General features: G+C 41.5%; 1 protein-coding gene across 9 annotated transcripts in view; it reads right to left on the bottom strand.

The window, feature by feature from the left end:
• Positions 1 to 6,436: 6,436 nt before the first annotated feature.
• SH3KBP1 (SH3 domain containing kinase binding protein 1) overlaps positions 6,437 to 25,297 on the bottom strand; it is a 334,352-nt gene continuing 315,491 nt past the window's right edge. For 4 of the 9 annotated variants that reach the window (XM_081277300.1, XM_081277299.1, XM_081277302.1 and 1 more), the window contains 5 exons: positions 21,044 to 21,153; positions 16,626 to 16,754; positions 12,081 to 12,349; positions 8,437 to 8,500; positions 6,437 to 7,510 (listed from right to left, as the gene is read on the bottom strand). In XM_081277300.1, the coding sequence (XP_081133426.1) occupies positions 7,469 to 7,510; positions 8,437 to 8,500; positions 12,081 to 12,349; positions 16,626 to 16,754; positions 21,044 to 21,153 (614 nt within the window). In that variant the 3' untranslated portion in view covers positions 6,437 to 7,468. The remainder of the gene's footprint in view (positions 7,511 to 8,436; positions 8,501 to 12,080; positions 12,350 to 16,625; positions 16,755 to 21,043; positions 21,154 to 25,297) is intronic. The other 5 variants (XM_081277303.1, XM_081277301.1, XM_081277307.1 and 2 more) reach the window with 2 other exon arrangements.

Below are 25,297 nucleotides of genomic sequence, written 5' to 3' on the forward strand. Positions count from 1 at the left end.
GCGAGTTCAAAGCCAACCTCAGGAACTGCAAGGCACTAAGCAACTCAAGACCCCATCTCTATATAAAATACAAAATAGGGCTGGAGATGTGGCTCAGTGGTTGAATGCCCCTGAGTTCAATCCCTGGTACAAACAACAACAACAACAAAATGATGTAAAATAGGCATTGAAAAAGTACAAAAACCATTGGTCAAAATCTATTTAGAACAGACATTGAAAATAGCACCAAGGCTCTGGAACAAAGGAGCTGTTTCCACAAGTGAGCATCATTTTTTTTTTTTTTAATATTTGAAGAAGGCCTTAATGATGCCCATTAATCCCTTTATCAGTTAGCTTCCTGTAGTGGTTGAATGACACCCATTATCCTGACAGCCTGATCATTCTACTATCTATTCTATCCTCATTCAATACTAATGCTGTTCTTCCAGGAATCACACTGGCAAGAACTACTTCCCAGTGGCTTGTCTTGGAGGCACAGGACTCAGGGACATGTTTCATTTATTCATCACTTTGAGGACAGATGGTCAGCCCTGAGAAGTAGTAATTAGGTTTTCATCTGACATCAAGAGAAGGGTCAAGCGTCAACAAAGAAATTTATTCCAGAATAAATCTAAAAGAAAATAAAGCTTTATGTTTTTTTTTTTAATTTTAATATTTATTTTTTAGTTCTCGGCGGACACAACATCTTTGTTTGTATGTGGTGCTGGGGATCGAACCCGGGCTGCACGCACGCCAGGCCAGCGCGCTACCGCTTGAGCCACATCCCCATCCCCAAAGCTTTATGTTTTAACACAGAGGTAGCCACAGTTTCCCAATAGTAGATGACCATCTTCAAGACAATGATATACAGACCTTGGGAACTTGTTTTCTAGAACTATGTTGATGCCAAAAGCATTCTCCTTAGGGTCCAGGTATTGGCTGAGACTCCAGTACAAGTGCAGTGCCTCTGAAGCTTCTCTTCAAGTCTGTTCCTTTTGTCATAGATCTTCCCTAATGTTCTAGTTGTGTGCTAGTTTTAGTAAAAATAAAACTGGGCTGCTCAAATTTATAGAATGAATTCCATTTGGCATCAGTCATAATTATCAATTCATCTATTCAGTCAAATATCTATCTAGTGGTTATTGTCTGTCAATGTCTTAGGTGTTGGGGATACAGCAGTGAAGTCACTATCCTCATTGTGTTTCATTCAAAGCAGGAGAGACAGAAAACAGATTGAATGTATATTAAGTATTGAATAAGAATAGTGAATGGGGGCTGGGGATGTGGCTCAAGTGGTAGTGCGCTCGCCTGGCATGCGTGCGGCCCGGGTTCTATCCTCAGCACCACATACAAACAAAGATGTTGTGTTCGCTGAAAACTAAAAAATAAATATTAAAATTCTCTCTCTTTAAAAAAATAAAATAAATTAAAAAAGAATAGTGAATGGTCAGCAATAAGAAGTGCTGGGTCCAGATTGAGGTTTTCTTCAAATGCAGAAACCACACTGTGAGCCTAAGCAGTAGAAATGTTAATGAGCACCTTCAAGGCCTATTTCAAATGTAAAAGATCTTGAGGCTCACCTGTGGGAAAACTCCTGCCAACTCCTTTGTCCCAGATGGGAGGGGGAAGAACCCAGAGGGGAATTACAGGAAGGAGTAAACCTCAGGCTAAAGGACACAATTGAATCTTGAAACTTTTTCAATGACTGTTTAACATAGATTTTGCTCCAAGCTCTTCCTAAAACAATATAGCCCCTAAGCCAGCACGCCAAAAAGGGTTTTTCTGCTACCAGCCCCCTCCTGCTCTTCTTTAAATAAATCCTACTCACTTTACTCTTCCCTTCTGTTATTGTCCATGGATTTTATTCTTCAAATTTGGGAGACAAGACCCCAGAAGAAAATTGGCAAAGCTATGAATCTAGTCTCTTTTCAAAACTCTGGTTTCAGTATGAAACAAAGTATTGATATGGGGAGAATTGTGCTGGATTGCTGCTCAAGTTGCTTTTATTTAAGGCGTTAGGAAAATCCTTTCTAAGGAGGTGACATTTCATCAGTGACCAGCCAGAAGGAAGAGATCCACACCTGACACTCCCTGAGGCTTAAGGCAAACTTTAAAGAAAGATGGGTGGTTACTCACTTTTGTATACTGATGTGCATTAAACCATGTTTATAATTGGGCATACTTATGACCCACTTCTAGGAATTATCTTAAGGACAAACCAGAAATGTGAGCAAAAAGATTCATGCCCAAAGATGTTCATGGCAGATTTACTTATAAAAGAAAAAAAATCAAAATTATTGAAAAATGCCCTTTCTTCCTTCCTGAACCTTCCCACCCTCATGGCTCCACTGGGCACCTCCCCCCTCTGATTCCAAAGCCTTAAAAAACTTCTCTGCGATCATGTTTTCATTTACAAAGACTTGCCTGTTTACTCAACTACTTCTCCCTTCTTGGCTCTGAGCTCGGAGAGCAAGCCTATCTTGTTATGAAGCATTCAGTACCTATCATGCATTTGGCACATCATAAGAACTCTATACTTAAAAAAAGAACTCTATACATGTTTGATCAAAGATTGGCTTAATATCATCTGACATATCTATAGGTGGAATACTATATAGCCATCAGAAATCTTATTACTGAAAAAGGACAATGAGAAGCTAAGATCACGCATAAAAATAAAACTATATATACCGAATGACCTTGATTATTAGAGACCCAAACAATTAAAGGCAGTTTCTGACTGAGATTGGGATCATTCCTGCCTTCTCTTTATATTTTCTGTTTTGTACTTTGGGCACAATATAATAGTAGCTCCACAATCAGAAAAAATTGAACAAGTGACTGTGTTCTACATTTGAACTTACTGTATTCATCACTCTGGTCAACTAGATGTTTTTAAAAGATGAGAGATTCATTGGTAAGGCTGTTGTTAATAGGCCCATCCTCAGCAATGTGAGGTGTCTGCTATTGACATGAAAGTTGTCACTCTGTTTTGTCTTATCATCCCATCCCAGATTCTCAACACTAGATATATTGCTATGAGAGTAGGTAAAATCTACCTCCAGGCCTGAAGCTCTCTTTGATATGGCTCCCTCTTTCAATCCAGGTCCTTCTCCTCATTTCAGATTCACTTCCTCCAAGGAGATCACCCTGATTGAGAACAAACAATACTCATGCAGGGGGATGGGTGGCCCTTTCATACAAGTGTCTAAAATACCTATTCATTTGTCTCCTTTCAGTAGTCAATGGCAGAGCTTCAGCCCCAGCTAAATTATTGGTTCTCCAATTGAGTCTAAGAAATAATCATGAAGCTTAAAAAGAATCATTCCCATTTCTTAAGACAACTGTTTTTCCTTGGGGGAAATAATCCTGGAAATGTTATTATTTCTTCATGGTTTTTGTTTGTAATCCCAGTGGCTTAAGAGGATGAGGCAGGAGGATCACAAGTTCAAAACCATCCTCAGCAACTTAGTGATGCCCTGAGCAGCTTAATGGGACCGTGTTTCAAAATAAAAAGTATTAAGGCTGGGGATGTAGCTCAATGGGTAAAGCACCCCTGAGTTCATCCTCAGTACCAAAAGAATTGGTTTTCAAACCCCTTAAAACTTATGAAAATATAAACAAAATTTGCACTTTCAAGGCACCATTCTATCAAAGAGCTCAAAGCTTGCTAATAAAATTTAATTTTCTGGAGAACTAGGAACATAGGTGAAGGTTATTCTATAAGTTAATTAAACTTATTATATTACCCTTTAAAGAGATGGCACCATGAAACTGGTTCATCAGGAATTTAGCTTTTCTTTCTTTTTTTCCTCCTCAGAAAACTCTATCTATGACCTACTAGACCACCTTGTTCTATTATTTGGTTGAAATAAGTCATCACCTATTGCTCTAACAAGAAAAAAGGAACAGCACATTTTACTTTGAATTCCAAATTCATGAACATGATGAATACATACTGCTGTTTGCATGAAGGGGCTGCCTCTGTGACCACTTCGATTTGTAAAAGAGTGAAAAGGCATGAAATAAACCCCCCTCTGGGAAACCTGCATGCTCTGCATGGGTTCTTGTTGGCTTCAGAAGTCACCTAAGCTGTATGGGTTGGGAACCAAGCCTCAGTGACCCTAAGGACGGAACAAGGAAACAGGCAAGGTTCATCCCTTTAAGAGACTTGATCCCCCTTTCAGTCCTTTTGCCACTGACATTTATTTATGGATGGGAGGGTTTTCTCTGCCTTGGCCCTTACCAAACCAAGTTTGGGAAGAGCAACTCAGTTCCCAGCCCTGGTCCTAAGAACCTAGCTTTCCCTCTGTTGGATGCCAAAATCAACCATGCTGAACATCCATCACCCATGCATGTGTCTCTTTGTTCTGTTTCTCATTTGTACAAAATCAAAGGGAAATGCTTTTCACCAAGCCCTCTTGGTGCTGAAACATCTTAATATTAATCTGTGAAAAAAACAACTAGAGGAACAAACCTTAATCTTGGTGTGTGTGGGGGGGGTTAGGACCATAATGACCCCAGGTTACAATAAAAAGCCTCTGTGACACCTGAGGATTATTTTTATACAGACCATGGCAACTCTGAACAATAAATTATACACCCTGCAGTTTTCCCATCAAGGAGCTGCTTATGAAAGGAAATAAACCTTGCCATTACTAACCAGAGATACACATGTGATGATAGATACAGGATGTCCTTATGGCAGAAAATGAATCATGTACTTGTGTGTGCTCCGTAGAGGGCCTTACATGAATAAAAGTGGCTTTACACAATTATTTGAATAATGATAATTTAATGATTTTTTACACTAAAAAAGAATGAAAACCTAACTAGCATTTTCTGCTTAGATAGGAATGTAAAATTGAACAATTTAAAAAATGGAATTCATAGGCACAGATTTTAATGGGTTATTTCATGTCTTCTAAGGACATTTCTATAAGAGTAATCAAATTGTGTAAAATGGAGAAAAAGGGTTTATGTTCCAAGAAACCATTCCTCTTGGGCCATGACAGCTTTGAACAAAAATATTTTCACAAAATTTCATTTTAATCATCTTCTTTTACAAAGCACAATACTTAAGACTTTTTTAAATACAACTTTAGAAAATGAAGCAAAAAAATAATCTCCATAGATGCTTGGTTGAGTCCATGCTGAATGCAAAAGAATTTTTTTTTTTCAAAAGTGATACTTTCAAGCTTTTCAATATTCTTGATGGGTCCATTTTGCCAAGAGTAAAGATGGTGGCTGTGTGGGCAGTGGCTCATCCAGTTCCATGATGCAGAATCCTCTTGCTCGTTAGCCCAAGGGGCAGTAATGAAGCTGGATATGCCAACTTCTCTTTCTACAATCGCTTCTCCCTCTCTTTATACAAAGGAAGCCAATGGCCTCTGCGAGGAGACTACATCAGCTCTCTACATTCCAAGTTGCTAGTGCCCCATGAGGGTGCCCCAACATCTCAATTTAATAACTAACATTCCTATTCCGTATACACATTATATAAAACTATATCATCAGGGATTTTCTTGATGAGTAAATGAAAAATTCAAACATTGAAGAACCCGATCCTCTTTCTTATATTAGGTGGTGGGGAATCTCTGAAGGCTTCAAGTTTAATGCAGAAAAGCTTAGAACAGTCAAGGGGTACAGGAATGTTTTACGCTGCCGTGAGAAACTTGGTGCTTCTGGCTGTGAGCACACTGAGACCAAGACTGCTAAAAAGGCAATATATCCAGACATGGGAATAAAGGGTGTGAGGTTTCTTTCTTTACACACTCCCTTTCCTTAACTGTGTCCCTTCCCGCTCAGGAAGACCAGGGCATTGGGGCTTTGTAAATACTGAGAGGAAAGTAATGGTCTCAATCAGAATGGATGAGTATCCAGGCAAGAGCAAGGCAAGGGAAGGGAGAGAGAAAGAGAAAGGAAGAGATATTTATGTGTTATACTTCCAATGATGAATAATGTGAGTTTTTGCATCATTCCTTCACTGTTATCAATTTGCATTTATCACGGCTATGTAAAATCTGTTAATGTTTCGTAGTTTCACTATAAAACTCAGGAATTAGGCAAAGCAGCTGCTTAGAAACACATCAAACATCTTTGGGGGCCATTAAGGGACCACATCCTCCATCTCTACCCCTGAACAATCGTGCAATACAGTATGCCCCTTATTTTCAGCTAAGGATGAGAAAACAGTTACATATTCTAAGGCTGAACTGTTCATGTGCTACAAAGATAAAGCAGATAAGCAAACATCACTTTCCTTAGGAAGGAAAAAGCAATTCCATAAATGCAAGAAAGATCCAATGGCTATACTTCAACAAGACCCTCCCTCCCATTCTCTTGGACTTGAGGAAGGAGTTACAAGTGAGCAAGGCAAATGACATTATGTGAATACAGTTTAAACAATAACACACACAGATAACCCAGTGCAGGAAATAATACAACTTTCCCCCCCTTGTTTTCATTTGCATTTTACTTTTATTTATTTTTGCTTTAATAATGCATATTCTGTTCACGCAAAAGGTGCAAAGGACAGGAAGCAGGGGTTTAACTTGGCTGATGAAAAATCAAGCAGGGATGACATTTCTAGTTTCATGAACAACCTAAAAGTAGGAGGAACTGAAAAAGTCACAGCTGGTACCACAGAGCCCAACTTCTCAGCTATCTCCTCTTAGGACCTTTGGCTAGGGTGAGAGAAGCTGTGAAGACAGTGGCCTCTAGTGGACTTAGATAAGTGGCAGATTTTTCTTTCTTTCTTACTTTTTTTTTTTCTTTTTTTCTTTTTTTGAATCATGGTAGCTGCATCACAAAAGCTCCAATCAAGAGGGTGGTAAAAAGAAGGCACAGATCATTGCAAATACCAGATTTTCTCTCTCTCTCTCTCTTTTTTTTTTTGTAAATATACCATCATATATAAGCTAAAATTTCTCTTAGGGTGGCGGGGTCTGCTGGCAGGGGAAGGGATGGGTTGGATCTAAAATTGCATATGTAATAGAATCCTAAAGGGGAACACAAAGCGAGGCAGCTTTCACCCGAAGCCAAAGAATAAGACACTCGCTTCTGACTAGGTATAGTACAAACACTAGGGGCATCAGTGACAAAACATGATTAAAAACTCATAAAATTATAAAGCTTGTAAACGAATAATCTGAAGTTACATTTTATTAATGGAAAATATCATCAAAATAGTACCACTATGGACTAAACTGCCTGAGTTTTCGTTTCGCATGAGATCTCAATGTAGAAAAGCCTGTAGCACAATTTGCTCTAAGTCACAACCAGTGCCAGACCCAGGACTACACCATGGGGAAGATTCTCCTCTTGGATGGAATTTGTGTTGTGCTATCAAGACTTTTGTGCTAATCTTTCAAACAGGGACATGTTGAGGCAAACCTTTAATCTTTTGGCACAAGATTATTTTGGCTGGGGCAGAAAATTTGAGTCTTGGACTCAGGATGAATAATGAGACATCTCAGTTATCAAGTATTCATTTTGATTGAAGAGCTTTCTTTATGTCATTCACTTCCATCTATAAAAGGAAAAAAGAATCAAACAAAATTATAATGAATTGGCTGCTTTCATAAAAATTGAAGACAATCAACCTGCTCAGTGGAAAGAAAATAATCAACCTGAGAATTTCAAAGGTGAAATGATATCTGAATGAAGAATCAATGACAGTGCTAGAAATGACATAAGCCTTAATAACAGGTACACAGGCACAATGCACTAGGAACAAAGTAGATGTTTTAATTCTTAGGCTACTTGGATCCAAAGTTTGTCAAAAGCAGCAAGGATTCCAGTTTCCTGACACACTGGACCATCTTATGGTGTCAGAAGGCAGCTGTGATTGGCCCAAGGGGGTATGTGTAAGCACCTCCAAAGTAATGGTGAGTTTACCTATCCTTTCTTTGAATAGCATTTGTCTTCATCGCTAAGGGCACCAACTAAATGAAAGTTGAGCATTGACCTTTGGTCAACTGGAATGTCCACATACTCTCCACCATTTGGTCATGGCATAGTTGAATCAGAGGCTAGAGGGGGACAGAGCTCAGATACCCTGGCAGGACTGACATGACCACCAGAGAGAAGTAAAGAGATGAAGAGGAAGTGCCAAGTATGGACAGCTACTGTCTCTGAAGTCCCAGTGACCGTATCATGGAGGCCAGATAGCAACGGGGCCTCCCCAGCTCCATGTCCTCTGGCAGGTACTATGATGAAGTCTTCTGGAAACCAGAGGGAGTTTTTCAGAGAGGAGAGATTTAAGATAAATTCCACATGAGAAGCCTCACTGCGGGTATGTTTACTGATGTTTCCCTTCCCCAAGACCTTCTGGAGTCCAGGAAAGGTTGGGTAGTAAGACTATACAATTCTAAGAAGATTGTCACAAAAAGTGCCTCTAAATCTGCAGAAAAGTAACAATCATTTATTTTAAAAATAAGGCCCTGATGGACCCACCTGCAACCGAAGCCGGATTTTCTTCTCTTCATCCAACTCTGACAGTAACTGCTTAATCTCTCGTCTGAAAAGCAGACGGCAATGGAATTAAACAAAAGCCCAATAAGAGACAAGAAACATCTTATTATCATTAAATCCATTTGTTCCTTTTACAAAGAAAATGTGGACCAAACAGATTTTCTTTGCATTATTATTGCTTAAGATTTGTTTCAGACAGAAAGGCTTGACATTATTTTGGGGCCACCAAAATATACAGCCTTCCAATGGTAGGTCTAGAAATGATCTTTGAGATTCCTTAGTCCAACCTTCTCCCAAAAGGAGAAGATGGGGAAACAGAGGCCCAGAATGCCTAGCCTGACTTGCCCAAAAAACAGACTCCAGGTATCCAGGCTCATATTCTGTCCTCTTCCCTCTAATTATTCCTTTGTAACAGAATACTGGTCTTCAAATATAATTACAAAATACCACTCCATCTATACTTCCTTCATTTTCTTTTTTATTTTATTTTATTTTATATTTTTTAAAATTTTTTTTTAAAATGTCTCCATGTTTTATTTTATTTTTTTTAAAGAGAGAGGGGAGAGACAGAGAGAGAATTTTTAATATTTATTTTCTAGTTCTCGGAGGACACAACATCTTTGTTGGTATGTGGTGCTGAGGATCGAACCCGGGCCGCACGCATGCCAGGCGAGCGCGCTACCGCTTGAGCCACATCCCCAGCCCTTCCTTCATTTTCTACAGAGTTTTAAATGAATAAAAAGTAACTAGTATGTTTTCACCGAGTTTTACAAAATCCTACAAATAGTAAGATTCAAAAACTTGGAGGTGAAATAACTGAATAAACAATGTGGCAAGCATGTTGGAAAGAAAGCAGACCTGAGTTAGGATACATGGCCTATACCTTTTCCAACCTTAAACAATGAAGTGGAACAAAACCAATCATCTTGCAAAGTCATGGCTCTATACATGGGATACTGCAACCATCCAAACACTGGTCTGAGAGCTATATCCTTTTTAAGATATCAAACACTTAATTTTATATGTACATTTCCATGAGCTGGGTTGGAAACAGCACAGTAACAATAGCAGTGATACTGCATCTGCTCATTTCAGGTAAATATCACAATGGTCACTGTACTTGGAACAGTACCCCAGCACGTCTGTAACACATTATCTGACATTAACCAGTTGTGACTCACTGCTGTACTTATTCAAGTACACATTATGTATCCATATCTCAGTGGGAACCACCTAGGGCTTAGGAAAGAAGTAGAAGGTGAGATCCTAAATGAATGGCCCAATCTTAGGAAGACCATGTCAGGCAAAGCTAAGTCTGGGTAGGGGAAGTTAGCTGGAGAAATTGGTCCAAAGAAAATGACTCAGCCTTAAATTAATAAAAGTGGGTCTAGAAGGAAAAAGGAAGATGGGGAGTTGATGAAGAAAAGCCAGGGAAGAGTATGGAAGGTGAGCTTGCCTCTGAACACAGAGCACATTTGGGGATGGGGAGAGGTGGCATAGACTTGAGGTGAATATTAAAAGCAAAGTGATACCAAGAGCTAAGCTAAGAAACTGGTGGGGACCCACTGACCCTAGGCATGAAGGACAGGCTATGGAAGGTTGTAGAAGGCTGCAAAGGCAGGACTTGGAAGAGGGGCCATGGTGAGGTATTGATTCAAATGTTGGCTGGAGAAGGACCATTCTGGCTATTCACAGACTGCAAAGCATTTCAGCCATGTACATAGTAGCTCCCAGGCATCTCTCAGAGGGTACAATGGGCCAAAACCTCGGATACAGGAGAGTCTGACAACCAATGCTCTGGGATGTCTTGGGGCCATGGAGTAATTGCTAGGCAAAGGACACACATTGTCTGGACATGAATGGGGCTTTGGGTACCCAAACCTGTAACCTCCAGAGCCAGATAGGAGCTGGGGACTTTACGGAGTTAGGGACAGCCTGGCTGGTCTTAGGAGACTCTCTTAAGTACCAACCTGCCAGTTCTTGATATTTATTAGATGAGTCTCCACTGGGCAGGAAGTTAGTCCAAGAGGCCCCAATTTCAACTGACATTACCCAACCTAAGTGGAACAGAACCTACTTAAAGTCACATTGCTCAAAGTGAGGGCTTTTGCCAGCCCCAGACTCCCTCTGAAGGGTGTGATTTCAGGTGTCTGGCCACATTTGCCCATGGATTTCCTGATCACAAGGCAGCCAGGCACCAGGGGACACATTGGGCTGACCCACTAGGCTGCAATGCATACTCACGAGTCTGCTGTTCCCTCTGCTAGAGTGCTATGCTCTTGGCAATCCTGGATCATCTTTTAAAATCCTACATGGAAATGCTTCCTTGAGATGCCTGCCCCAGTTCCCTCAAGAAAGAGCAAACTGATCTCTTCTGAGCCTCAGTTGCCTCAGATAAGTGCCCCCTATATCTAATCCTTCTACCAGCTTTGTCATTGCAAACAGCATCCTGGGTGATACTGATATATGACACTTTTTTTTGCTCATAGGTCTCTCTCCCCATCCAAGTTCTCCCCGAGGATGAGAGATATGGCAAGATAGTCTGTGTAGGCACACATGGAGAAAGTCCCCTCCATCTCATAGTAAAAACATCTTGCTAAGTGAGAAGTCTCAGGTTTAATATTCCCTATATCCTCATATGTTATGGTTCCTCATACAGGCAAACTACTTCATCTGGCAGCTAAGTAAAGAAGTTGCAATTTTTCTGATGCTAGAGGAAAAGCTGGCTGTTGGGCTTATTTAATAAGTGGTATATGTACTGCTATAGTTTGCATCTTGAATGTTTCCCAAAGGCCCATGAGTTAAAGGCTTGGTTACCAGCCTGTGGTACTACTGGGAGGTGGTGGAATCTTTTGGAGGTGGGGTCTAATGGAAGGAAGTTAGGTCATTGGGGGTATGCCCTTGAAGGAGATACTGGGACCCTGGCCAACTCCTGTCTTTTCTTTTGCTTCCTGGATGCCATGAGGTGAGCAGTTTCTTCCATCACATAATGTCATCATGTACTTCCTTGCCACAGGCCTGAAGGCAATGGGACCAAACAACCATGAACTGAAACCTTTGAAACTATGAGCTAAAATAATTCTTTCCTATTTCTTTTAAATTTTACTTTTTAAAATATTTTTTTAGATATTGATGGACCTTTATTTTTACTCATTTATTTATATGCAGGCTAAGAATCGAACCTAGTGCCTCACACATGCTAGGCAAGTGCTCTACCACTGAGCCACAACTTCAGCCCCAAGCCTTTCCTGATTTTCTCAGGTATTTTGTCACAGTGATAGAAAGCTGACTAACACAGAAATACTGTATTTTATAGGGGATTTCAAGAATTTTCTTTTTAGGAACCTGCTCAGGGTATCAGTCCTTGCCACAAACTCATTCTGTATACCCCATGGCCAGCCTATGCCCTGCCTACACACAGTAGACTGAACATAAAAACACACAGCATAATTTAAGTATAAATTAAGCCTCTTGGGGTTTACACACACTCCAACCACTGCTGCCATCATCAGGGGGAGATCTGGCTCACTCTTTGGGGCAGGATGGGACCCAGACTTTCAGACCCAGGTCCTGGCCTAGTGGAGGGCCATCTAGAAGCCATGTGCAAAGGGTCTCTGGGCACTCACTTCTGCTGGTCCTTCATGGTCTCAATGATGCTCCTTAGCTCGCGGACCTGTGTCCTTAGCTCCTCCACAGCCGCCTGGCTGCTGGCTACAGGCTCCATCTTTGGTTTTCCTTCTGTGCTGAACAGAGATGGAGAGTTGGCTCTGTGTCCAGCTGTTCCCAAAGAGGACGACAGTGGGGAGGATGCCACCGAGGACAGAGAGGCTGGTCCGCCGCCGCCTGCTGCCATGGTCCCTGGCTTGGGCGGCAGGGATGCCTTGTTGTCAGACACCTGTGATGAAGGAAGGTGAAGAGGCTTCAAAGAAAGGGATTTGTGAACTGCATCTCCTTGTTCTGGTGAGTCAGACCTTCCTTCAACATCCCTGTTCCCACTTCCTTCTGCATACTTCACTTGTTTATTCCTTCATTCAGAAGCCACTAAGGGCTGATTTGGTGCAGGCCTGTCCCCAACCCGAGTGGGGGAATATGATCTTCTTTATGGATAGATAGTTTCTTACTGGTTTCATATACAATATAGAGATACCCAATTGCTTTCCAGGTACCACAAACTTCGAAAGTGAGGAAGACATTCGCCTGAGAAACCAGTGGAGTGCAGACAGACAAACAAATCAGTACACTGCAGATGAGGGGAAAGACTGCACAAGAAAGAGGAAGCACAGAGAGGTCCAGAAATTCATTTAAGGGGCAACCATCCCAGAAGGAAAGCAGCAGGAAGGAGCAGCTGACAGCCCCATATTGGAGGGGGCAGAAGAAAGAAGAGATGGTTGGAGAACGAAGATGTAGGAGGAGGGAAGGTCCTAGAAAAGGCCTTTCTTGTCTACACATAAGAAAGCAAAATGCATTCATGCTTAGTAGATCACAGGGTGCAGGAGAGAGCTAGGGAGAGAGAACAAAGCTGGGGAGGGAGAAGGTGCTGGCTGAAAGGGAGAAAATGACTGGAGCCTGCTAAAGATTGCTGTGGACACAGAAGGGCCCGAGGGATGGCAGGAGCTGGAGAGAACTGCTGGGAGACTCACACAATGGAAGCCAGGAATAGTAAAGGTCTGACCTGGATAGTAGCCAAAAAGAATAGACAGATGTGGTAAAGTCAAACACATCTAACAAAGCACCTGGTATTGGGGTGGGTAGTAGGAGAGGATGATGGAGTCCCAGTCCTCACAGAGGATATGCCCCTTGACCAGGGAGATGAGATAAAGCCCAGAGGGTAAAAGAGGAAGTATGGATCAAGGGCCACGGGTGGGGAGGGAAGAACCAGGTATCAAGGTTGTATCTTTCATAGAAGGAAGAGCCCATAGAAAGCCCAGATAATTATTTCTCTTTTAGACACATTGAATTTTAGGAGCCTGAGTGAGGGATGGCCACAAGGGGATGCGTCTGGTAGACACAGCCGGCAACTAAAAGACTGAGTTGGGGTAAAGGGAGTAGAAGCCATGGGGACAGATAAGACAGAGTTAGAAGAGAAGAGGCCCAATGGTGAAACCTAGGGAATGCCCAAGGTGAACAGGCAAGGAGAGAAGGGAGAGAGAACCCTTGACAACTGTGAAGGGTAGCAAGAGAGGGGATGAAGCAAGACCAATAGAGGGACCTGGATGATGGAAATCCCCCGGAGAAGTTTCTGGAAGGGAAAAAATGGTTGAACAGTGCATAAAGAGTGCTGAGAGGAAAACAGGAGAGCCCATTTGGTAGTGCAAGGGAGACAGTAGCACAATGAAGGCAGATTAGCTTCTGAATGGGAGGCGAGAAGTTCTGGCCAGCAAGTTGAGGATTCTTCCTGGAAATGTGTTTGAGAAAGGAAGATAGGGTGGAGGGAGGAGGGCATAAACTTGTTCAGAAGCCTCAGGAGGAGACATATTAAAGGAAAGGTTTTGCTTGTTTTCGGATATGGCTAAGACTATGAGCTGCATGATATCTGGGGGGAAGAGTCAATGGAGGGTCAGGCTGAACATGGAGGAGAGAGGTGGGGGAAGCCTGATGGAAAAGTGTCCTGAGAAAGCCAGGAGGGCACAGGACCTGGTACAGTCTTGGGAAGGTGAGGAGAGGAGAGAGGCACCTGGAAGGTCCAGGGTGGAGACATTGGCAAAGGGAAGTGAGTTGGTAGGCAGGTGGGGAGGAAGCAAAGTAAAGGGATAGGATGTTGGTAAGTGATAGAGCGGAAGCTGAGGCTGCTGGTGAAGCTTGGCACCATAGCCACGGGACTCCCTCCAACAGCAGGCACCCAGCCGGCCACCCCAGGGAATGTGCCAAGAAGGGGCTTGGCTGGCACAGCAGTGAGGACGTAGAGTCTGGATTCAGGCTGTGCTAGAGGCAGAGACTGGAAAGAGTGAGCCAAAGCAGATGGGCCATCATTCCCAGCCTCTCTGCTCGCCTTTTCTCTGCCAAGTTACCATTGAGGAAAAGCGCTCTCTGCTGCCAGGCAGAGTGATCCGCCAGCCCGTGCTTTGTTGTTAGTAGGAGTTATAGTACAAGGGAAGAGGAACTGACATTTATGGAGTGCTGATCACATGCCGGACGTCAGCTCTACAATTTAAACAGGGATTAACTGGCACAAGCATTTCACCAAGCAGGAAACTGAGGTTTAGAGAGCTGGATGGGTAATTCCCCAAGTCTCACAGCTAATCACTGGCAGAACTGGGATTCAAGTCTGAAGATTTGTGCTCTCCTATTATTATTTTTTTGTTAACTACCTATTCTTGGGCTCATGCCTTCTCCCATTTCCCATCTTGCATCCTTTCGTACTTCTCACGACCTACCAATGCCCATTGACTTCAGATATTCTTGAATCAATGCTTCTTTTGGCATTTCCTGTATGACTGGCTCTCGTGGCCCATTTCAACTAACAAGTGTTTTTAAAGCTCTCACAGAGTATAGGTCACCACACTCCCTGATAAAATTAGTTCAAGTGGAATTTCTAGAAGCATTGAAAAATGCAACCTGACAACTCCAGGGAAGTGAAATAGGCTAATGGAATAGAATTGCAAATCAGAAACACAAAAAGCCATTATCCACCACTAGATGTCACTGTAGAGACACCCCAGGGATGTCAGAGAAAACCAGAAAAAAAAAAAAAAAAAAAAAAAAAAAAAAAGGGTTGGTGATGGTGGTGGGCTCTAAATCCAATTTCAGTAAATAGAATTCTTTATAAAGAAAGAATGCTTTGGTTTTGTGGATAGTTAAAATTGATCTGTCTTATAGGATCATGTTTTGCTTACTGTAACAGATTTTAAGGGAAAAAATACATGTAAATTCTTAAATCTATGAAAAGTGGTTAAGTGCCTCTAGGTTCAATCCCTGTACTCCCCCCCACCCCCCACCCCCCAAAAAGAAATCCATGAGAAGAAAAATCCCACATAATCTTTGACTTCTTGGGCTATTTCCTGCTTCAAAAGACTAGTTCTCTACTTTTAGACAGTAAGAGATTGCTAATGTTCTGAGAAAATAATCCCAAATGACTGGTTTTTTTAAAGTAACAGAAAAAGGAATTTTTAAATCTTGGTTCATATTCATAGGCAGAACAGAGATTGTATAGGGTGCTTACTCTGCAAAAGTTGCATGGAGTAGCTAACAATGTCTTTTTGTGTGTGTGATTCTGGGGATGGAACCCTGAGCCTTGTGTATGCTAGGCAGATGCTCTACCACTGAGTTACACTCTCAGCTATCCCTCTTTTTTTGAGTCGAGGTCTTGCTATGTTGCCCAGGCTGGCCTCCAACTCTGAGGCTTAAGTGATCTTCCTGTCATAGCTTCCCAAGATCCTAATACTACAGGCACATACCACTGTGCCTCGCTATGTCATCTTCTTTATTTCTCACAAATAATTTACTGTCCTTACTAATCCCTGGGATCCCTGGGCATGCAATGCAATTAAAATATTTTAGATTATAAATGTATTCTAGAACATGAATCAAATCAGCTTTAAGAGGCCATATTATGGCTGGGTACAATGGTGCACGCCTGTAATCCTAGTGGCTTGAGAGGCCAAGACAGAAGGATCACGAGTTCAAAACCAGACTTAGAAAAAGTGAGGCACTAAGCAACTCAGTGAGACCTTGTCTTTAAATAAAATACAAAATAGGGTTGGGGTTGGGGTTCAGTAGTCAAGTGCCCCTAAATTCAATCCCTGGTACAAAAAAAAGAGACCCTATATGAACTTCTAATTATAATTTTTGGCCAGCTCTGAACATAAAAGATAAGATCTGTGAGAAGAAGAACACAACATTTAATATTTACTGTAGTCTCTCTAGAAACATGAAGGCTTTTAAAGTTGTTTTGGTTGTAAGGGCATTTGTGATTGTGTGTGTATGACATTTTGAAAAGGGGTTCCGCTACAAGAGAAAATGTAGTAAATAAATCGCTGAATTTGAGCTCACTGATTCTGCCCAGTTGGGACACTTTGTGCAACATGCCTCAGAGACTTTGATGACTATAGTAATCACTGTTACTAAAGAATGACAAACACCTGCAACTGTCTGTTTATCCTGCTTTGGTTTATAACCCATCGTTAGTGCATGCATGAAAGGGCAGGGACACCTCACCCTGGCTGGTCACTCACTTGGGATATGGTAACAGTCTTTGAAGTCTTCTTTGACACGTCTACTCCTCTGTGCGCAAGCGAAATGTGTTCCTCTTTATCTTCTTCGGGACTTGGGGAGTCAAAGATATCGGGGCTTGAAAGGGAGGACTGGATAAAGCCAAAAGAAAATGCTTTTGTCAGAATCATACCTTAGCTGACAGCTTTCGTTAATATGATGCTGTATGCTTTTCAAAGCACTTGACACTTCTATTTTCTCTGTCTCCCCACTAAAACCCTGTGAGGCAGAGAGTGCTAATAGCTGTGTACAAGAGATAATAAGAGCTGATTATTGGCAGGTCTGAGACCAAGAAACAAGATTTCCTAAGCCAGGATCTCTACCCCAATGCCAATCAATCACTTCATCCACACAAGCAGCCATTGTCCATCTTTTCCTGCTCCCTCCTTTCTCCAAACATTTGCTACTATGTGTCCAGCACAGAGCTTGATACTGTAGACTTAATGGTGACATGGCATACACAATCCCTGCCCTCACAAGGCTCTCAGCCTGGTGGGGAAGAACCCACAGTCAACAGAAGGCTGCCTCTCATGCTCCTCTCCTCCATCTTTTCTTATCCTTTTCCTCAACGCTTTATCAGGTTCACTAAATCTACTACACTGAAGTGCCCTAAAAGACTTATCTGAGAGGAGACCATTTCTAAAGGCAAGGGACCGCCAGGCCTGTGGTCCTGAGTTATGGTTTGAAGGTGTCTCCCAAAAGCTCCTTTGTTAATACAGGAAGATTCAGAGGTAAAAAAACGATTAGATCATGAGAGCTATGACCTAATCAGTCCATCCTAGTTTGAAGATACTGACTAGGTGGTTAACTGTAGGCAGATGGGCTGTGACTGGAGGAGGCAGGTTACTGGGGCATGCTCTGCAAGGGTGCATCTCCCTATAGTCCCTCTACTTCCTTTCTACCATGAGACGAACTTTCTTCTGCTGCCTTTCCACCATGATGCTCTTCTTCACCTTGGGCCTAGAACAATGAAGCCGGTCCACCATGGACTAAACCTCTAAAACCATGAGCCAAAATGAAGTTTCCCTCCTCTAAGTTGCTCTTATTGGGTTTGTCACAGTGATGAAAAACTGACTAACACATCCGGTGAGCAGAGTTTCTGCAGGCCTTGAGCACAGCCCTGCCTGCTAGCACAACAAGCCCATTTCTTCTTTGGTAGCTGCAGCTAAATCTTTGCCCTCATTACTGTCGCCAGTTGTTATCCATTTTGAAGTCTGTATTTACTAAAGTATGTTTACAGAATGGAGCATCTTTGGGTAAAATATGAGACGACATCCCCTGCCCTTTCTGCCTCATTGTGAGGATCACTGTGAAGATCAAAAAGCAGATGAATGGGGACCAATTTACCAGAATTCACTTGGTCAGAAATGATTCTTGAGCTAGAATTGGTCTATTTTAGAACAAAGTAAACGAAAATAAAAATTCCCATAGCAAGGAATTTTTTAAAATAAAGAATCTTCCAGAGATATCTTGGGGTGAGCTCATATTCAGCCATATCCTCTGCCTTCTATCCCTGTGGTAAAAAAATTCCTTTTCAGAATCACCATTTAAAGTCATTATAGAGGGCTGGGGATGTGGCTCAAGCGGTAGCGCGCTCGCCTGGCATGCGTGTGGCCCGGGTTCGATCCTCAGCACCACATACCAACAAAAATGTTGTGTCTGCCGAGAACTGAAAAATAAATATTAAAAATTCTCTCTTTCTCTCTCTCTCTCTTAAAAAAAAAAAAAAAGAAATTTAAACTGAATTCTCCCCCCCTTGCTCCAAGTCTGAAATTAAACTTAAAAAAAAATAAAGTCATTATAGAAAAATTATGCCTGTAAATATTGTTTGTTTTCTTCTGTTTACTTACTAAGGCAGAAACTTAATATATTTTAGGGAATTTTTAAGCAAAGTTTGTGCTTTAAGAGATCTTACTTGTTAATCTTCATTTAATCTGAAAATCCAATTACCTAAAATAACACCCCCAACCAAGCTTTCTTATTAATCTAGGCTTAACTGCTTAACTACCACACAATGCCTGGATCCTTTAATTTTGAGATTTTTTTATTCAAAAAGCCTGTTTCTTCCTATATAACCTGTGTTGCACAAGCTGCCAATCAAACCTTGCTCTTTGAATCCTATAAACATAAATAGCTTTAATTAGGATGAACGGCCGCAGGCTGGGGAATCATGACAGGCACATTTCCTCAATCATTCCCCTAGTGGCATTTTAGCAATATGTCCCTATCCACAGATTCCATTTTGCTATGGAAAACCCACAAGGGCTAACTGTAAGAAGAGTAAATAGGAATTCAATGTATACATCCAAATGGTGGCAGATGGGAATGAAGGGAAGAGAACATTGTCACTATAATTCATTAAAGCACAAATGTATTCTGTTGTCATAAGTCCATAAGCAGAATCATTCCCTATAAAATGTCAAGCTTTGAGTCACTGTGCTATAAGCTTTCTGCAGGTAGTAGCTGTGTAGTTCTCATTCCCAGTTAGATCCTTGGTACCTGGCACAGTATCTGGTCCACATGGGATAGATGTCTATAAACATCTGTTGCATGAATGAACAACTGTATAGTTCAAAAGTGGGAGGGATGAGATGCCTTAACTTTGTCCCAAAAGTACACACAACTCCCAGGCAGGGGATGCATGAACTGAGGTGAGGATGGTAATTAAAATCTGTTATTTAATTCCGGAAGCCACAGGGCTCTCTAGACCTTGAAAAGTTGGAGAGAAATTGGAAAGAAAATAAAAATGATGAAGGATTTATAGAGAAGGTGGAAAAGAGAGGACTGAGAAATTGAAATGGAAAGATGCTAAGAAGCAATGAAATAGACTGTGTGTACGTGCATGTTGAGGTGGGGTGTGAAGAGAGAGAAGGAAAGGAAGAGAGGAAAGAAGGCGGCATTGCCACAGAACTCTATAGAACAGTGAAAAAGGAAGCCGCTTTTTCAAGTCTTTCTCTCAAAAAGGTGTCAATGCAAAGTTAGGTTTGTTTCATACAAAGAGGACAAATAGGACGATTTAAACCACACTTACAGACTCAGTAGATATGAGAGAAGAGGCTCAAAGGAAGTGGCATTCTTTTTCTTCTAAATGGTGACAGCTTATGAGGGATTAGTGATGAGGTGAGAAGAGAAAGTGTCCTGGGAAACCTACGAAAGGTTAATTCCTTGGTGTATCTAGGTGGAGGTTATAAGACCTTAGAGCTGCAAGAACAAGGCAATGTGATAATTAGAGATAGATTAGACAGACAGACAGATAGATAGACAGATGACAGATTGAACGAACACACACACACTCACACACACACACACACACACACACATACTGCTTACGGAAGGTATTTTAAATCTTTGTGGAGGGGAAATTTACAAACTATGGCAAAAGCAAACTATGCATTTCCTTTTGACCCAATTTCACAAAATTTGTGCCTAATGAATAATTTGGGAGCAGCACCAAGATTATTCCACAGAACCAGAAACAACATACATATCCAGTAATAGTACACTGGTTTAACTGTCATATACTCACACATTAGAAGAGTAGGCAGCCATTAAATGTGTTGGGCAATGATTGGGGAGAAAGGTGTGCAATTTAAGGTGGGGAAAGCAAGGTCCAAAACAATATATACTATATAATCTCCATTTTTGAAGAAATCATTTTATATATACAAAATAGAAATTAAAAAAAATAAGGATATATAGTAAGAGGTTAATAGTTTTTTTTTTTTTTGTTTTAGGGGAAGGATTACAAGTTTACTTTCTTTATAAATCATGTTCTTAAAAATCTGGTCTAAGTAACAGGTTTGCAATGAGAAGTTATTCCAAATGACTAAAACAAAAAAATTTCTGTGGGTTATCATGTGTGTTCTGATTGGTGTCTTCTACATAACCAGCTGCCTCATAAGTCTAAAAACAATTTTCTGAAGGTCCACATGCTATTCCATGGAAGGGTGAAGATGACAGGGCTTTGGGAGACAAAGGCTATTGCCTAGCACTGTATAGCAGCAGGTCTTTATTTAGTAAATCTTTTGTCTTGTTTATGAACCACACCAGCCTCATTTTCCTTTTCCCACCATAAAACATGACATTTTTCTTACCAATTTCATTTCAGGTTCAAGCAAGAATCAGTCTAGAAGGAAAGAGAGGGAAGGTGGGAGGGAAGAGGGTGTGCCACTTTGCTGGCAGAAACACAGAGAACAAATAGAAATATTGCTTGATTCAAGAAGACTTTTAAATCACATTTAGTTGGCAGTGTATCTCGTGGCCTCCCTTTCCTCGGGTGTCTCCAATCAGCCATTTGCAGAAGAGTCCTTGGCGAGAATCTCTAATGTTTCCTGCTTTTCAGCTGTAGAGAAGCAAGGAGACCTGAGGAGGAAACACTTACAGATGTGAGCGACTGGGATGGGGGCCGCCTCCCTGTAGCTTTTGGTCTGCTTGTGGTTGGGTGACTGAGTTTCTCAGTAGAGGATACCACGGAGTCAAAACCTTCTAGGTCTAAAACAAAAATAAAATCAATTGTTACAGGGAAAAACAGGAGTGAGAAAGGCTTTTAAAGTATGTCACAAGTACCTCTTTTCTTAATAATCATCCTTTCCATCTGGGTTATCCTTCATCTTTTAAAAAGGCCATTTACATCCTTTGGCCATTCAATAAATATGACTCAAACTGAATGAAACAATCATTTCCTTCTTAGTTTCACAAGCTAGTAAGCAGGAGAAAGAAACATGATTTTTCTTTTTCCCTTCAATAACTACATCCATAAATCTTTAAAAAGCTATAAAAAGAAGATTAAAGGAGGAATTCTCTTTTTCCACAAATCCAAGTCCATTTTAGTGGATAAAAACATTCTTGCAGCCTCAACACAAAAGGCAGTTATTACAAGGTACAATAGCCACAGGCAAATGAATGCTGGTCATTGATTCCAAAAGACAAGAGGGGACAGGCTCCTCCTCTGCTTGATAATCAGTAGTGTGATTATCAGCTGTCACCCTGATGTTGGTCTGTAAACTCCTTAGAGAGAAAACCAAACTTCTACTTCTCCAAATAACTCACAGATCGCAACCCCTTTCTGTTTTCAGAGTCATTATTATCTTCTGCAGTTGTCAGTCTGTTCATCCATTCTTCCCTTGTCATTGAGCAACTACTCTGTCACCCAGAGCAAAAGATCCTGAGGCTACACCAGTGAACATGGCAGAAATGGGCCCTGCCTTTGGAAAGCTTACATCCTAGTGACTGATGCTCAGAGAAACAGAAGATCATTCATGTGTCTAACACATGTCTGGAGGGAGGCCTTTGACTAGACTTTGCCAACCTCTTGAATGAATGATCATACCAATGGGTTACACAGTTCTGTAGAGTTCTGGGGATCTACAGACCAAGTACAGATGTGTGTGGGATGCTCAGAGGAATGGCTAACAGAAAGGGGCTGACCCTGAGCACCATTATTGCTGTTGACTAGGACAATACCATTTCTTTGCCACAAGTAGACTGTGTTTTAAATGCTATGGCATACATGACCTTCCCAAACCATTCCCCACTCTCCTTTTTAACACAGCCCCACTTTTGTTTTAGGACAATGTGCCCAGTCCTATGACTGGTCTAGAGACAGCTATGTAGCCCAATTTGGGTCACTGGGAAATAAAGGTAAGTCTACTGAGCTTCTAGGAAAGAGATTTCCTCTCTGTTTAGAAAGGGATGAGTGAGAAGAAGGTCTTTTGTGTTATATCCCTCTGCCTTCTGACTTGGGAAGCTGTTGGGTGAGGAGAATATGCCTGGAGTTATAGCAGCCAACTTGGGACCACAAGAGGAGGCATGGCCATGAGGGGAGATCTTGAAGATGGAAGAGTGGAAAAATGGAAAGAGCTTGGGTAACTGACAACCCCAGTGACCTGCCCACCAACCACGGAATGACCAAGTGCCTAGACTTCTTGTCATGTGATTTTAACAAACCCCTATTATTTTGGTGAATTTTTTATCAGATATTCTGTATTTGCAGCTGAAAGTATCCTAACTGCCATAACTGCAAATATGCTGGCTCAGGGCAGAGAAATTAAAAATAAAATTATGTGTGCCCCCCCATATTTGGGGGAGAACTTTTTTGCTCATGGCTATAATAAAATAGTTAGGCTGTGTGACAGCTTTACTCTATTAATGAATAGGCAGGTGTTATCTGCAAACTATTTCCTTTAGTGGACTATGCAAAACTAAGCATAAGGCAATGGTCAGGAGAAGCCATTAAAATATACCTGGAATTATATTAAGTGACATTATTCTAGCACCTGGTGAATGAATAATAACTCAAATAATTACTCTTATCAGGGCAAGATAAAAATAATCAAACGTTAACCATCTGCAAAGACAGTTTGAAGAAAATCATCAGTGGTACCTGGAGGCCAAGCAGAAGCCCATTAGTATTTAGCACCTAGGTGAGAGTCATAAAGGGACCCACTTCTCCAGCCAGCTCCATGGGGTGCCATGAAGATCTGGGTCAGGGGAGGAGCTGGCTCACTAGACTGGTCCCTTTCAGGGGCCTTCCCTTTAAACAATCTTATTTTCTTAACAGGTTCTTCTTCAGATTCTACCCTTACCTCTACCAACTCCCTGTTGTCTGAAATGGAAATTTCCCATTACACAGGTGGATTGATGCAAAAGGCCATTAACTGACATTAATATTCCTCAATCTTTCTATTTAGTTAGTTTTTTAATCAGTGCATTATAGTTATACATAATAGGGTTTATTTTGACACAGTTAGACATACATGGAATATAATTTGCTCCATTTCAACTCCTAGGACTTCTCCCCCCCCCCCCGCCCCTTTCCTCTACTCTATTGAGCTTCCTTCTATTTATTTATTGGTTTGTTTTATTTTCACTTTTAGTGCATTATAATTATACATAATAGTGGGGTTCGTTTAGACATAGTATTGGTGCATTTAGATTTACATAAAAGAATTCATTGTGATATATTAATACAAGTACATAGTATAATTTGGTCAATTTCATTCCACAGTTCCTTCCCCTTTCCTATCCTTCCTCTCTTCCCCTCCCTCACTGTTTGAAATTAGTTTTTCTCTGATCACAAAAGTAATACATACTCAATACCTGATTTTTTTTAAAAAAAGAAGTGAAGTTGTTAACAACAAAAGAAGGTCAACTATAATCGTATCACATTGGGAAAACTACTGTTTTTTTAAAGTCCTATTCCTCTAGGACTTTATAAAATAGAGAGCATAGCTCATATCATATGTAATATTGCATTCTGCTTATTTCACTTACCCTTATATGCTATGTCTCTAAAAAATCTTCACAAATATTTTGATCGTTGTAATAATCTATAGCAGTGCCACTCATCATTTATTTACTCAATGCTGCATCGTTGGATAATTAGTGTCCAAATCATTCCCCCTCTTATGTTTTGCTATTACAGAAAAATGCTGCACAAATATCCTTGCATGTACTCTACATACAATGAGTTTAGCAGGTTATCTATGAAGATCCCTGGCCGCTCTGGGGAAAAGGGAGTAAGGCCCAAGACAGGGTGGTTTGTTGGTGGGGGTGAAGGTGGTTGGGGAGGGCAGGTAGCACAATGGAAAGAGGAAGCCTGGGGCAGGGGAGAGGACAAGATTGAAGAGAAAGCCTGAGGAGCAGATGCTGAGCAGACATACAGCAGAGGAGGTAGAAGAAAAGGCTGTATAAAAGTTCCAGTGAATAGGTCATAGCCAAGGGCCTTGGCTGGGGGCTCTTGGGACTGAGCTGAACAAGCTAGATCATCACCCTATCCAAGAAACTAAAACAAGCTTTGGAGACAAATACTGAGCAGGGTAAAGTGATTAAAGAACAATTAAAGATTAATTAACTGTTTCTCCATCTTGACTGCACAGCAGACTTACCTGGACAATTAAACACCCCCCCACCCCTGACACACACATACTCCTTGTCTTTGAATCCTATTCCTCGATTGATTCAACTGGTCTGGTGTACAGCCTGGGAATGGATAGGTTTACATTTCCCCAGGTGATACGAACCATAGCAAAGTGTGAAAAGCACTGCTGTAGCAGAGGTGGAGGTTTAGAGGAGGAAGGGATAAGGAAGGATTTGACTAAGTGGAGGTATGGAGAGGGGAGGCCACCAGGTGAATGGTGGAACATTCTAGGGTGTTCCCAGTGAGTGAAGAGCCTGCTGGGAAAAATTGTAGGGGGTAATCTCATCATTATGATGGGTCTTCCAATGTCAGGCTGAGGAGTGCTGGCCTGATTTGAGGGGTGACATAGTTCCTGGAGCACTGGATGAAAAGTGGTGGCTAAAAGCTCAGGTGATTGGCAACAGGTCAGGCACACGGCAGCTAGAGAGAGGAGTAGACCCAGCAAGCAGAATAGCATGGGACAAGGACATTAGAGTGAGGGGAACAGATGGGACAGTCTTAGGCCCACCTTGGGTTGGGCTTGGCATGTCCACTGGCACATAGGGATGGCCAAGTTCACATCAGGAAACTTTTGCTTCAACTCTATGGAGGACAGCCTCTTCACTCCCCACCTACCCTTCTCATCCTACTCAAATAATTAAGTCCACCTGGGAGCTTAGGGTTTGACAATGTTTGAGGTGGCATTCTATAATAAATTATGCTTCCAGAATGACTCAG

The sequence above is a fragment of the Spermophilus citellus genome (assembly GCF_964194105.1).
Source record: "Spermophilus citellus genome assembly, chromosome: X".
Lineage (NCBI taxonomy): Eukaryota > Metazoa > Chordata > Mammalia > Rodentia > Sciuridae > Spermophilus > Spermophilus citellus.